This window comes from Cardiocondyla obscurior, linkage group LG02 (genome assembly GCF_019399895.1).
Source record: "Cardiocondyla obscurior isolate alpha-2009 linkage group LG02, Cobs3.1, whole genome shotgun sequence".
NCBI lineage: Eukaryota > Metazoa > Arthropoda > Insecta > Hymenoptera > Formicidae > Cardiocondyla > Cardiocondyla obscurior.
This window is the reverse complement of record NC_091865.1, coordinates 1,044,294-1,057,451: the sequence shown is the minus strand read 5'-3', so window position 1 is coordinate 1,057,451 and position 13,158 is coordinate 1,044,294. Positions and strand designations below refer to the sequence as shown.

At 34.5% G+C, this 13,158-nt stretch overlaps 2 protein-coding genes across 2 annotated transcripts in view; both read left to right on the top strand.

Moving 5' to 3' along the window:
* Kl-2 (dynein heavy chain 2, axonemal kl-2) overlaps window positions 1-7,552 on the top strand; it is a 103,356-nt gene extending 95,804 nt beyond the window's left edge. Inside the window, exons 60-71 of the mRNA XM_070668690.1 lie at window positions 144-293; window positions 372-504; window positions 716-1,060; window positions 1,633-1,905; window positions 2,335-2,679; window positions 2,886-3,020; window positions 3,258-3,534; window positions 3,718-4,128; window positions 4,382-4,900; window positions 5,241-5,391; window positions 5,520-5,687; window positions 7,462-7,552. Of these exons, the coding sequence (XP_070524791.1) occupies window positions 144-293; window positions 372-504; window positions 716-1,060; window positions 1,633-1,905; window positions 2,335-2,679; window positions 2,886-3,020; window positions 3,258-3,534; window positions 3,718-4,128; window positions 4,382-4,900; window positions 5,241-5,391; window positions 5,520-5,674 (2,894 nt within the window). The 3' untranslated portion in view covers window positions 5,675-5,687; window positions 7,462-7,552. The remainder of the gene's footprint in view (window positions 1-143; window positions 294-371; window positions 505-715; window positions 1,061-1,632; window positions 1,906-2,334; window positions 2,680-2,885; window positions 3,021-3,257; window positions 3,535-3,717; window positions 4,129-4,381; window positions 4,901-5,240; window positions 5,392-5,519; window positions 5,688-7,461) is intronic.
* LOC139109547 (heterogeneous nuclear ribonucleoprotein U) lies at window positions 6,906-11,315 on the top strand. The gene is made up of 10 exons (XM_070668677.1): window positions 6,906-7,035; window positions 7,462-8,399; window positions 8,520-8,706; window positions 8,818-9,554; window positions 9,636-9,764; window positions 9,841-10,009; window positions 10,088-10,255; window positions 10,409-10,661; window positions 10,765-11,047; window positions 11,244-11,315. The coding sequence occupies exons 1-10, from the start codon at window positions 6,906-6,908 to the stop codon at window positions 11,313-11,315; spliced, it is 3,066 nt and encodes a 1,021-aa protein (XP_070524778.1).
* The last annotated feature ends 1,843 nt before the right edge of the window (window positions 11,316-13,158 follow it).

Sequence of the window (13,158 nt, the reverse complement as noted above, 5' to 3'; positions counted from 1 at the left end):
TATTCGTTCAGAAATTAAAAAGAAAATTATTTCTTAAAATTAAGCTTATAAATGAAACTCTGATGTGGTTAATTTGTTGTAAAACAAAAGTAATTCATTTGTTTTACTTATAATTCTCATTATTTTATATTTCCAACTTGCAGATGATCAGACAATGATCCGATTTAACGACAAAATGATCACTTACAATGAGAAATTCCGGCTGTTTATGACTACGAAACTCTCGAATCCCCACTATGCTCCGGAGATTTCAACTAAAACGACATTATGTAACTTTACCATTACGGAACAAGGTAACTAATAGTCTTACCGAATACTTTAGAAAAAAATTAAACAAGATTAGGGATTATAACTATATTCCGCGCGTGTAGGACTCGAAGCGCAGCTTCTAACAGTTGTGATCAGAAAAGAAAAGCCACAACTCGAAGAACAGAAAGACAATCTGGTTCTCACAATTGCATCCGATAAAAGGACTCTCAAAGAACTAGAGGACAAGATACTTCAGTAAGTTTGAAATTGCCATAAACTTTAAGCTTAAGTGTTTTTCGCTTAAAAATATTACCGACTCGCACACGTGTGTACGGTACACTTTGTTTCGCATTTATTGTTAGTTAAATAGTAAATTACTTATTTGTTTTAATCGTTAATATTAATACTTAATACGACAGTTAATGAACTAAATAATTAACAAATTATGCATATATTTTTTTATTAGTTTATTGAGCACGGCGGGGGAGATGCTTTTAGATGACTTAGACTTACTGAATACTCTGCAAACGTCAAAGGCGACGTCTATCTCCATTCAAGAATCTTTAATTGTTGCTGAACAGACAGAAAAAGAGATAGATCTAGTGAGAAAGGGATATCAATCATGCTCGAAGCGTGCTTCGATTCTTTTTTTCGTTCTCAACGACATGAGCGCTATCGATCCCATGTATCAGTTCTCCCTCGAAGCATACATCGCGCTGTTTAAGCTTTCCATTGACAAGAGTCCTAAGAGAGAAAACTTATCCGAAAGAATCAACAGTTTAAATGATTATCACACATATGCGGTTTACAGGTACAATTTAATACTTTACAATCTCTTAATCTAATTATAAAATCTTCCTTCTAAAGTTTTATTAAAATTAAAATTGCGAAAAGTAATTAATACTCTCGAATACTTTGACTTTTTTTATTCCGTGATGTTTAACTGTCTTTACTAATTAAAATTAAAATAAAATAAGGATAAATTACATTTTTTTTAAGGGATCTACAATATATTGTTTTGCATATTTTATATCGCGTTAATATTGTTTCATTTATTTTAACATTATTAAAAAAAAATAAGCTTTCAACAAAATGTTCAACGTTAATTTAAATGACAGTGTATAATAACGTAATATATAATCTTCATGAGAAAACTTTTTTAATGAAAAATGTAACTTGTTTTTACTAGTCTCTTATCTTTTACACAGTATCATAAATCAATGTTTCGTTGGAAAATGTTGAGACACGCGCGCACACGCTCAACGTAATGTGACGCTATTATAGTCTTCCTACTTTGTGGATATTTCGATATACGCAAAAGAAAAATGTGCAACGTCTCAGAGAAAAACAGACTGATCTGACGGATTTTACTTTTACGTATAGAAACACGTGCCGGGGTCTGTTCGAACAGCACAAGCTACTCTTCTCTTTTCACATGTGTGTCAAGATATTGGATGCGCAAGGTAAGATCATCCCAGGAGAATACGCGTTTCTGCTCCGCGGCGGAATCGTGCTGGACCGAGAAAATCAGCCGGACAAACCCGTGCCGTGGCTGCCGGATGAAACTTGGGACAACATCACGGAACTCGACAAGCTGCCCGGATTTTACGGACTCGTTTCTTCTTTCGAGCAGCTCCCGCGAGATTGGCACAATTGGTGCGTACACCGTCGTGCTACGTCACGTCGTTATTTCGTCATGTTATTTCGACGCTTCAGCTTCTTTTGACAGATTATTTTCACAATACTTTTTCTAATTTTTTGCTTTTCTTTTTAAATTACACTTAATTTATACTATTAAAAATACGAAAAGAATTCATATATTTATATTGAGTGATAACTTAATTATCTGTATGTCGTATCAAACTTTACAGAGCATTAATTTAAATTAAGATGGACTAAACTAAACAGTTAGAGTTTTAATTAAAAGAAAAAAAATTTATCTTGATTCGAGTTTGACTGTTAAATTAATAAAATTAGTAAAAAGATTTTCTTGATATAAATACGCACGCTGTTATTTATCAAAAATATGGTTTGTAAATATATTTCTATACAATATCTCTTTATAAACTCGTTTAACGTCTATAGGTACATCAGCACGGAGCCGGAAGCTACATCGCTGGTTGGTGAATGGGAGGAAGGTTGCACCGAGTTTCAGAAAATGTTATTCGTCCGCAGCTGTCGACCTGACAGAATATCTTTCTGCATCATGACCTATATTGTCCACAATCTCGGTCAAAATTTTGTGGAACCTCCTGTACTTGATTTAAAAGCAGTGCTAAATGATTCCGTCGCGCAAACACCATTAATATTCGTTCTCTCGCCCGGTGTCGATCCTACCAGTGTACTTACGCAGTTGGTGGATAATCAAGGCATGACTGCTAACTTCCTGACGTTGTCGTTAGGCCAGGGACAAGTTCCTATTGCTACGAGGTTACTTTTAAAATACTTTAAAATCCAAGAAATAAGAACTTGAAATATTATATTATTTCTTACTTTCGTACTTAAATTTTTTTTTACTTAAAATTTAATAAAATTTTAAATATGAACAGCTTCACAATATTAATATTTTGAAATCTTAATAAATATTTGGTTACAAATGTTTTTGTGATTTTCATATTATTTTATTCTCTACTCAGCATGATAGAGATCGGTGCCAAAGAAGGGTCTTGGGTATTTCTTGCGAATTGCCACCTCGCGCTCAGTTGGATGCCCAAGCTCGATAAAATCGTGGAAACGCTCAGCTCCAGCCAAACTTTACATCCAAGATTTAGGTATGCCAAAGTTGTAAAATACTGTCTTATATTCTTCAGTACTATTTTTCGCGCAGTATAGTACATCAAAAGTTATAATAATAATTTTCGTAAATTTATTATTAATAGTAAAATAATTTAAATTAATGTTTTTAACAAAATTTATTACAAAAAATATAATTGCAAAAATTCAAATATTTATAAATGAAATTAATGATAATGTACATGTGTTAAAAATTTAATTTAATTTATTTACAGATTATGGCTTAGTTCAAGTCCAACTTCTCAATTTCCCATATCGATCCTTCAAGCCGGGATAAAAATGACTACCGAGCCGCCAAAAGGATTAAAAACGAACATGAAACGCCTTTACGGTTTAATCACCGAAACGCAGTTCGATTTGTGCCAAGAAAAGTCTAAATATAAAAAGCTATTATTCACGCTGATTTTCTTTCATTCTATTCTTCTCGAACGGAAAAAATTTCAGCAGCTCGGGTGGAACGTGGTTTACAGCTTTAATGATTCTGATTTCGAGGTACGTTCAAGCCAGAGTTATAAATAGTACAAACGTAGAATCAAGATTTTTATTTTCCGCAATTTATTTAAAAAGATGGTACTTTAAGCCGTAACATTTTTTATTACGTTTAAATTTGTCTCTTAAAAGCAACGCCCGATGGTACAGAAGCACAATTATCATAATAGCAAAATTCTATTTCAGGTTTCTGAGAATCTGCTGCAAGTTTACCTGGATGAATATTTAGTTACACCGTGGGTATCTTTGAAATATCTCATAGCAGGTGTTTGTTATGGTGGACACGTAACCGACGACTGGGATCGCCGGTTGTTGATGACATACATTCAGCAATATTTCACGGAGGACGTTCTGACTACTCCCCATTATCGTTTGTCATCACTGCCCACCTATTACGTGCCTCACGACGGCTCCTTAGAGTCCTACCGCGACTTTATTACGAATCTGCCGAACGTCGACAAGCCAGAAGCGTTTGGTCAGCATCCAAACGCGGACATTGCCTGCCTAATAATGGAGACTAGGAGCATGCTTCAGACTCTCACGAGCCTTCAAACGCAAATGGTCAGCGTCGAAATGGACGAGAATAAGGAACAGAAGGTGAGTATACAAAACTGTTTAACGTAACGCTTATATTTTTCTTATAATCAAAAAGAATTAAAAGCACGAAGAAAAGTAGGCAAGAGTGTAATAAATTTTATTTTGTAATAATTTTATTTAACTTAATGCAGTCCTCATATTTCTTTTAAAAATTGACATTATGTTATTGTTACTTTATTAATTTGATCTTGGGTAACTCGAATCAGTATTGAATTATAGCCGATGGGATTATATCGACTTAATCATTGTCTAGGTAATGCAACTCGCGAGCGATATTCTCTCAAAAATACCAGAAAGAATCGATTACGAGATAACGGAGAAACTGATAAGGTCACGTAAGACACCATTGGACGTAGTGCTTCTTCAAGAGATCGGACGATACAACGTACTGTTGGCAAAAACTCGCGACAGTCTTGAGGAACTTCAACGTAGTATTAAAGGATCGGTGCTGATGTCGCGAGAGTTAGAAGAAATCTTCGTGTGTATGTACGACGGGAGAGTACCGTCTTTATGGTTGACCGCGTATCCGTCTTTGAAACTGCTCGGCGCTTGGACGAGGGATCTAATCAATCGAGTTGAGCACTTCGCCAATTGGGCTCAAACCACTCATCCGCCACTGCTCTTCTGGCTAGCTGCGTATACATTTCCAAGCGGATTCCTTACTGCGGTACTACAAACTTCGGCGAGACTATGGAACGTATCTATCGATTCGTTGTCATGGGAGTTTACTGTCTTCTCACTGGACGAGTCTGCTATAATCGAGCCGCCCGTGGTAACTACGAGCAATTAAACTAATTGCTCACCGGACCAGTTTCAATTCAAGCCGACTAATATTGAAGACCGTTTTACTACAAGATTACATCCCTTGCTTATTAGCAATACAAACTTATACAAGTTATCTTATTATAAGTTATAAATGACTTTTAGAAAAGAAGCAGATTAAAAATTTTGAAACAAACGAAAAAAAAAATCGGGCTGTAAATCAAGCTGAGTTAATATAAACCCAGTTTAATTGCAAATAATTAATTAGACAGAAATATCGAAAACAAAACGCTTTGAGGTATTTGTTAATAATAAATTTTACTTTTATTAATTGCATAATTTTATTTCAGAACGGCGTATACGTACGGTCCATTTTTCTCGAAGGCGCCGGCTGGGATAAAGAAAATGGTATTCTCATTGAGCCCGCACCTATGCAACTTGTGTGCGACATGCCGGTCATTCATTTTCGACCCGTCGAGCAAGTTAAGAAGAAAGGCAAAGGTAAAATAAACCATACAAATATCAAAATTATTTTACTGGATTCTAATTTGTTTTTCTTGGAAGTATATCTGCGATTATTGAAAGAAACAGATTTTCAATTACAACCAACGTTCACTTAACTTTCGCAGAGTTCTACAGCTGTCCTTGTTATTATTACCCTCAGAGGAACGGCGAGCAAATGAGATCTGCATTCGTAGTAGCTGTAGATCTCAAAGCTGGAATGCAGGGTTCGGAGTTCTGGATAAAACGTGGCACTGCACTTTTATTGAGCTTAGCCGCTTAAAATTTTCAATTACGTACGTATTTTAATTTACAATTTATAAGCTTTTCTGTTTGATTTTACTAATAATATGAATATATATTAGCCAGTTTTTATTTAAAACATTAGTTACTTTTCGTTATATTTTAAGATCTTTTATCTATCTCTATAATACAATTAATATGATTAAAATATATAAATGTTTATAAAATAATATTTTATTGCATATATTAAGTAATTAATTTTATTAATTAATAAAGTAATAATAGGAACAAATAAAACGATCGGTACTATTTTTCGTCATCTAGTTGGACAATAAATAAACGTGTATAATCTAAAACAATTTTTTTTTTTTTTTAACTATAAAGTTATTTTATGAAACTATTCGAACAGAACGAATTAATTTGAACTAAGCACTGCAAACAAAATTGTGGAGTTTTCGTGAGGTACGACGGATTTGCAAAAGAAAAGAATGAATATTTTATTTTATATCTCGATCACAGGCTCTTACAAGAGACACGAGGTGATCGTTACAAGAATATCAAAGACAACTGAATGTTCGTAAATTCACAAGAGCACAAGTCGGATGTATTCGTTCCATAAAGAGTCCTCACAAAATTATGCATAGTGCTGACATCTTTAACGCGATCATTAAAACTGATACAACCGCAGTTATCTCGCGAATAATCAAACTCGAATGATAATAAGAAATATGCAATTTCGAGAGAAAACTATTATCGTTGAAAATCTTCTTCTACCTTTAGATATACTTAAAGAATTAATAATATAAAATTAAGAAAAATTAACATTATATACTTTTGCGTAAATCCGTGCAGCAAAAATCGTTCAACGCATCGATGTGTTGGTACGTACGTATCCACGTATGTGTCACGTACGCCCTTTTTTAAATTCGCAAGAGCGGCGTGTGTTTAGACCAATGGTCAAGTATCCCGCCTTGGAGCTTTATCCCGCTGGCCAATAAGCGTAGATGCCGATCAGTCTATCGCGGATAAAACGGCGGAGGAGATTGGCCACGCGACCGGCGTCGTTTCGTAAACGGCCGTGTGGTCAGCCAATAGTTGCTGCACGCGCTACGTAACCAACTGTTTTGCGGTCGTCCCGCCATATTGTGTATGCAGCGCGGGTCAGTGGCGCGTGTATATGGGTCTTTCGTGAGCATTTTATCCCTCGCGTTAAACGTAAGGTGTGCATGAATTTACCTGTCTAATTAACGGGGGCATACCGCGCGCGCATGATGGATCCGTCTAAATTGAAAGTGGTAGAGCTGCGAGCCGCGCTGAGCGAACGCGGCCTCGACACCAAGGGCAACAAGCCAGTACTCGTTGAGCGGCTACGCAAAGCTCTGGAGGAAGAAGTGCAGGACTGTAAGTCATACATGTCGTGTACATCGTACCTCGAATGCTTCCCTTGCGCTTATGTTACATTTGCCCGTTACTGTACTAACATCTCGCGGAGTACCATTACCATACATCGCGGTCAAATACCTACCTACTAGTCGCCACCATATCACCCTGCTACATGGGTGCACTCTGCTACACGTCAACGTTAACATTATAGGATGTAACTGGTCAACGACATTGACTGACGTGCTAATATATGCTCTTAATTATGCATTTAGACGTGACTTAGCACTTTGTATTTTTTTTCTTTTTACCTTATATTAAAAAATTTTTAACTTTAGATTTATTTTTGTTTGATATCGTATTCGATAATTACACCCGATAACTTGTAGAATAAATTTGTATATAATGTTGCATTGCTTTATGTTTTTTTTTTTTTTTTTTTTATAGATGATTCAACTTTATATACAGAAAGCATTAGCGATACAGCTTTGAAAGAAACACAGGAGAGAGTTGCAGAAGCTACGCGATCGTCGCAACCACCGAGAACACCTAGTAGAGTATCTAGAAGTTCTACAGTGACAACTCCAACGAAAATTTCTACAAGAAATGCATTGAGAGGATCTACAACTCCAAATTCTTCAAAGCAGTCGACACCGAGCAAATTTCAATACGGCGAGAAAGGATATGAGACATTAATGACAATATCAGAATCTATCTCTGAAGAACCTGTAATTGAACAAGAGGAAACGTCAAAAATGTCTCCTGAAAAATATACAGAAGATCAAGAAGATACATCAAATATTCCTCAAAATAAAGTTTATTCGTCTGTATCAGAAAAATATGAAGTGGATGAGGCAAAAAATGTTAATATTTTAGAAGATAATAAGTATCAAGCAAATATTCTCCAAGTACCTGCAACAGAATCGTCTGAAAAAGTACCTAGTACAATTGCATGGGTAGATCAATTTTCTATAACTCAAGAAACTCGCGAAGCAAAGACATCTAGTATAGATGACAGTAAAACACAAGCGCTAACTGTAGAAAAAGAAGATGTTACAAAACAGGAAAAAAAAACAGAAATTAAAGATAAAGATGAAATACAAAGTACTTTTGAAAAAAGCAATCAAGATGAGAATTTAATTGGAAAAGAAAACGAACGTACAGAAGATATATATAATATTAAGGATAATGTAAACATTCCGGAAGCTGAAAAACCAATACAAAATGTGATACCCGATCAGGTAGATGAAACATATGATCCTAAATTAAAACATGAAGAAAAAACTATTCTTGATGATAGCGCAATGCAAGATAATAAAAATGACGTTTCACTAGAAAATTTAGACGAAAAAATGGATACTAATGCAATTTCACAAGTTAAACAGGTATATAATTTACATATTTTATTTAATTTATTTATTATAAAATAATCCTATAATGTGTAAAAATTTTTTTTTATAAAATTTATTTTTACTTATACACATTGATTTATTTTTATTAAAAAGGACACAGCTCAAGATTATTTCTCAAAGGAAAAAACAACAGATACAGAAGAAGCAAATCCAACGGAATACAATGATAGAAAAAGAAAAAGATCTCTTAGCCCATCACGAGTTCGTCATGTATCTCCCGTGCCACAGAAAGTAGAGGATGAGCCAGATCTTGACGAATCTGTTGTAATTTTATCATGGTGTAAGTGGTTAATTAAATTTAATATTGCTGCTTATTCGAAATTAACAATTCTCAATACATGTTAATATATGCGCGCGCAAACACATAATGTAAAATAAAATTTATTTTTAGATGACTCAGATTTAAATTTAGATATTGATAAAAATGGATTTTTCTCTGCTACACCTATGCGTAATGGAGATCTCTGTGATATGTGGGCTGGTGCAAGAGCATCTCATGGTATCTTAAATGGGAAAGTCTGTTTCGAAGTTAAAATTACAGAGCATTATCCTACTATTACAAAAGACGAAAAATATTCGCATATGCTTAGAATTGGTTGGTCAGTATCTTCTGCATCCATGCAACTTGGCGAAGAAAAATTAAGTTACGCATATACGAGTGCTGGACAGAAGGGTACTGACAAAAAATTCACAGACTACGGTGTTTCATTCGATAAAAACGACGTTGTAGGATGTTATCTTGACATGACGCTTGAAAATACCATAGAATTATCTTACACAGTAAATGGCAAAAATGTTGGATCTGCGTTTAGTATTTCCAAAGAGGAACTTGGTGATAGATCGTTATTTCCGCACGTTCTAAGTAAAAATTGTACTTTTGCTTGCAATTTTGGTCAAGAAGAAGCATGGTGTGAACAAATCCCAGATTATATTTTAATAAATAACATCGAATCCGAAGACAAAATCGCAGGTCCACGTAGGCCAGATAAGAAAGCGGATTGCGAGGTGATAATGGTGTGTGGTTTACCTGCAGCGGGAAAAACTACCTGGGCGAGAAAGCATGCTGCCGATCATCCAGATAAATTATATAATATTTTAGCGCTTCAGAATTTGGTTGAGAAAATAGGGGTATAAATATTCATAAAATTATAAAGCCTTATAGTTATAACGTTTATTGCTAACATTTATGTGAAATGTTTCCTTTTTTAGGATATTGCTTTAGCAAATCAAGAGCAAAATACCAGCCAACAAGAAATTCCTATTGATAGATGCAATCGTGCACTCGATCAATTGATTGATGTGGCAAGTGGTAGAAGACGTAATTATATATTAGATCAGGTACCTATACGTTTAAATAACTTTAATTGTGAAATCTAAACAGTGTTTTTGAAACAATATTATATGATATGTACAGAAGAACAACGTATACTCTTCTGTACAAAGGCGTAAAATGCGGAATTTTTGCGAGTATCAGCGAAAAGCGATTGTTGTTATACCAGCGGACGAAGAATATAATCAACGTCTGTCTATGCACAGTGCAATCGAAGGAAATACTTCAGAATTCAATCTTACGGAAATGAAAGGTATTTATTGCGCTTATAATATAGTTAATTTAAAATGGATTTTTTAAATAATGCATATATTAATACTAATTTAAATAGCAAATTTTACGGCACCTTCGGTGGGAGAATTGTTCGATACAGTGGAGTGGGTCGGTCTTGACGAAGAAGAGGCTAAAAAGCTTATTGAAAAATATAACAAGGAAGGTAAAGATGCTGGGTTCAGTCAACAATCTACGACGAAACGGCCGCGTCTTGATAAGACCGAAAGTAACAAAGAAACGCGTGATTCGCGAAACAACAGAGACAATCGTGATCGAAGAAATAATTGTATGTATTACTTTTATTACTTTTATATTATTATTAAATTATTATTAAATTATAAATTCCACTATAATACTATATTGCATGCTTTGCGATAAGATCAAGATCGAGGTCGCAATCCTTGGCGTGGCGCAAACATGGGAGGTTGGAGAGGAGAAAGACCGCAAAGGGGAGGTTATATGAGGCACGCTGGTGGTGGCGGCTATGGACCCCATCCTGTCCCATGGAGATTACGAGGACGAGGGCCTGCAATGGCACGAGGGACAGATAGAAGAATGCCTGGAGGTGATAGAAGATCAAACGACAGAAATCGTACTGTTGCGCCCAGGCAAGGTGGCTGGGGCTCTATGAGGTAACAGCATTTATTATCCGCCTTAAGATCGCTTTTTTTTTATAATTAAATAAATGAGTTAATAAGTGAATTTTAATAACATGCCTATATTAATTTATTTTAGTGGAAATTATCAAGGATCGCAGCAGTCTAGTTGGAATCAACAGAACAATTGGTCCAGTAGTCAGGCCCAAGGAAACTGGAACCAACAAAGTGGCGGCTGGGGACAACAGCAATGGGGAGGTGGCTGGAAGGGATACGGTCAAAGTACATACGGTCAGACTGGGTACAATCAGCATGGGTACGGCAACGGCAACTGGGATAGCTGGAATCAACAGTATTACAACAATCAGTATTGGGGTCAACAACAGCAGAGTGGACAGACTACTGCAGCTGGCGGTCAAGCTGTAAGCAAACAATAATCCACCACGATAAATGTTGCGAGAACGGAAAATGAATGTAAGGTATAATATACGCTATATAGAATGCTGTTTTTGTCAACCAAAAGTTTCAATTTTTAATTCATATAAAATCAATCGAGAGTAGTCATAATTTTTTATTCGTATAACTAGATATGATTTTTGCATACGCATACTTTCGCAGGAGATTACAAGTGAAATGGTTGCGACGACTTCTACCAATACGGGAACAGGATATAATTATTCGCAAGGATAATAAACTTTTGCGCGAGGACGTGCATACCCACATTAAGTACTACGACAGCAACCACTACATAATAATTTCACACATTCATATAAATAGAGAAAAAAAACTTTCTATCACACATACGCGCTATATACATCACGATATATATAAATATATATGTTTGTGTGCGCGTGTATGTGTGTGTGTGTTTGACAAGTGATTGTAAATTTTTTTTTTTTTTTTTTTTTGCAATGTCACAAAATATTACATCGATAACAGTGGATGTAGATAGCATGCTTTTTTTTTTATCTTTGAAAAAGATTCGCACGATTTTTTTCATCTTCGTGTGCAAAGATTATAAAACAAAAGTGTTTTCTTGTATTGCAATAAATGCGTGCAGGAAAAACAATTTTGATTAACAAATACGATAGATGCTAAATGATGAATTTCAATTTTCACCGGAAACACAGGTCTAATAAGTGCATTAATGACAGTGTAACATTTGCGAGAAAGAATATAACTTTTTATCGCATCTTTAAAAACTGTAAAGAGAAATGGCAAGCGAAAGAGGAAGACTACTACGTATGGGTACAAACCAAGTAAGTAGTATATTAAAATATAAAAAGAAAAGAGAGATAGCAATCACCCTCAAAAACTCGTGTAAATATGTACAGATATAAAGTAAAGAAATTACACAGAAAAATATCTATTTATACATTGAATAGATTTAGCGAATTTGCTTTGATGCATTGGTGCACGTTAAAAATTGCTATGTGTAATAAATGTACGTGTCCGAGTTGACATGTAATTATTATATGATTGATATAATATATCCGTAAGCGATTGAATTCCGAATAAGATGTCCGAAATTTAGTATAAATTATCTAATTTATTTTATGGTTATTTCACGCATATGTTTTTATAATTTTTACGAAACAACAAGCGACAAACTTTAACTTGCACCAGAAAATTCATGCACAAGTAAATTCGCTAATAGTAAAACTTAGCAGTGCCCTTTTAGAAAGAGAAAAAGTATGCAAGAAAAGATATATATTGTATATCGTTTATCCCTATTCTTATCTTTCTACATCGTTGATAATGTACGAGAAAAGCAAAAATTGTAGCGCAAATAAATTATTCTTGGACACACGTTTTTATACATGCAGATTTTTCATTGCACAACACGACAGGAAACAGTTTTGCTACAACTCACTTGGTTTATTAAGCAATTCGAAATATTTGTACCTTTTAAATATCATTAATTTTCTAGTTACATAGAATATTTTTCTCTGATGTAGTTTTTATTCGTGATAACTGCATAAATGTAATTTTACCGGCTGTATACTTTTCGAATGTATTACATGGGAAAAAAAGAAAACGGAAATTTTTCTATTTAACATTTAGTTATGCACATTGGGTTCACATCTGTTCTGCGCGATTGGATTCGTAAGGCATTTGTTACCCTACGTACTTCCTCTGCTAGGATAATTTAATTCCTTTAACGTATCTTTACACTCGAGGAAATAAAGAACGAACATCTCATGGTATTTCAGTTGCATCTTATCAATGACATATTTTTATATATACATAATATGTATTTACGTACACACAGCACACATCGATTTTAAGGATATCATCACGCAAATCGATTATTATAGATTCATGGTTAATAAAATAAAAATTGTATGATTTAGAAATTATTAGTGTATTTTAACATGTACCAGACATTTGTAAATCATTCAATCATATAGTTTGAAAGAGCGAGAAAGTCTTGCAAACAATTTATAATCCATACATAATTCTTTTTGCGATGTTATTCATTCGCAGGAAAAAAAAGAAGAAAAAAAACATTTTTTATGTTTAGAGAATGATT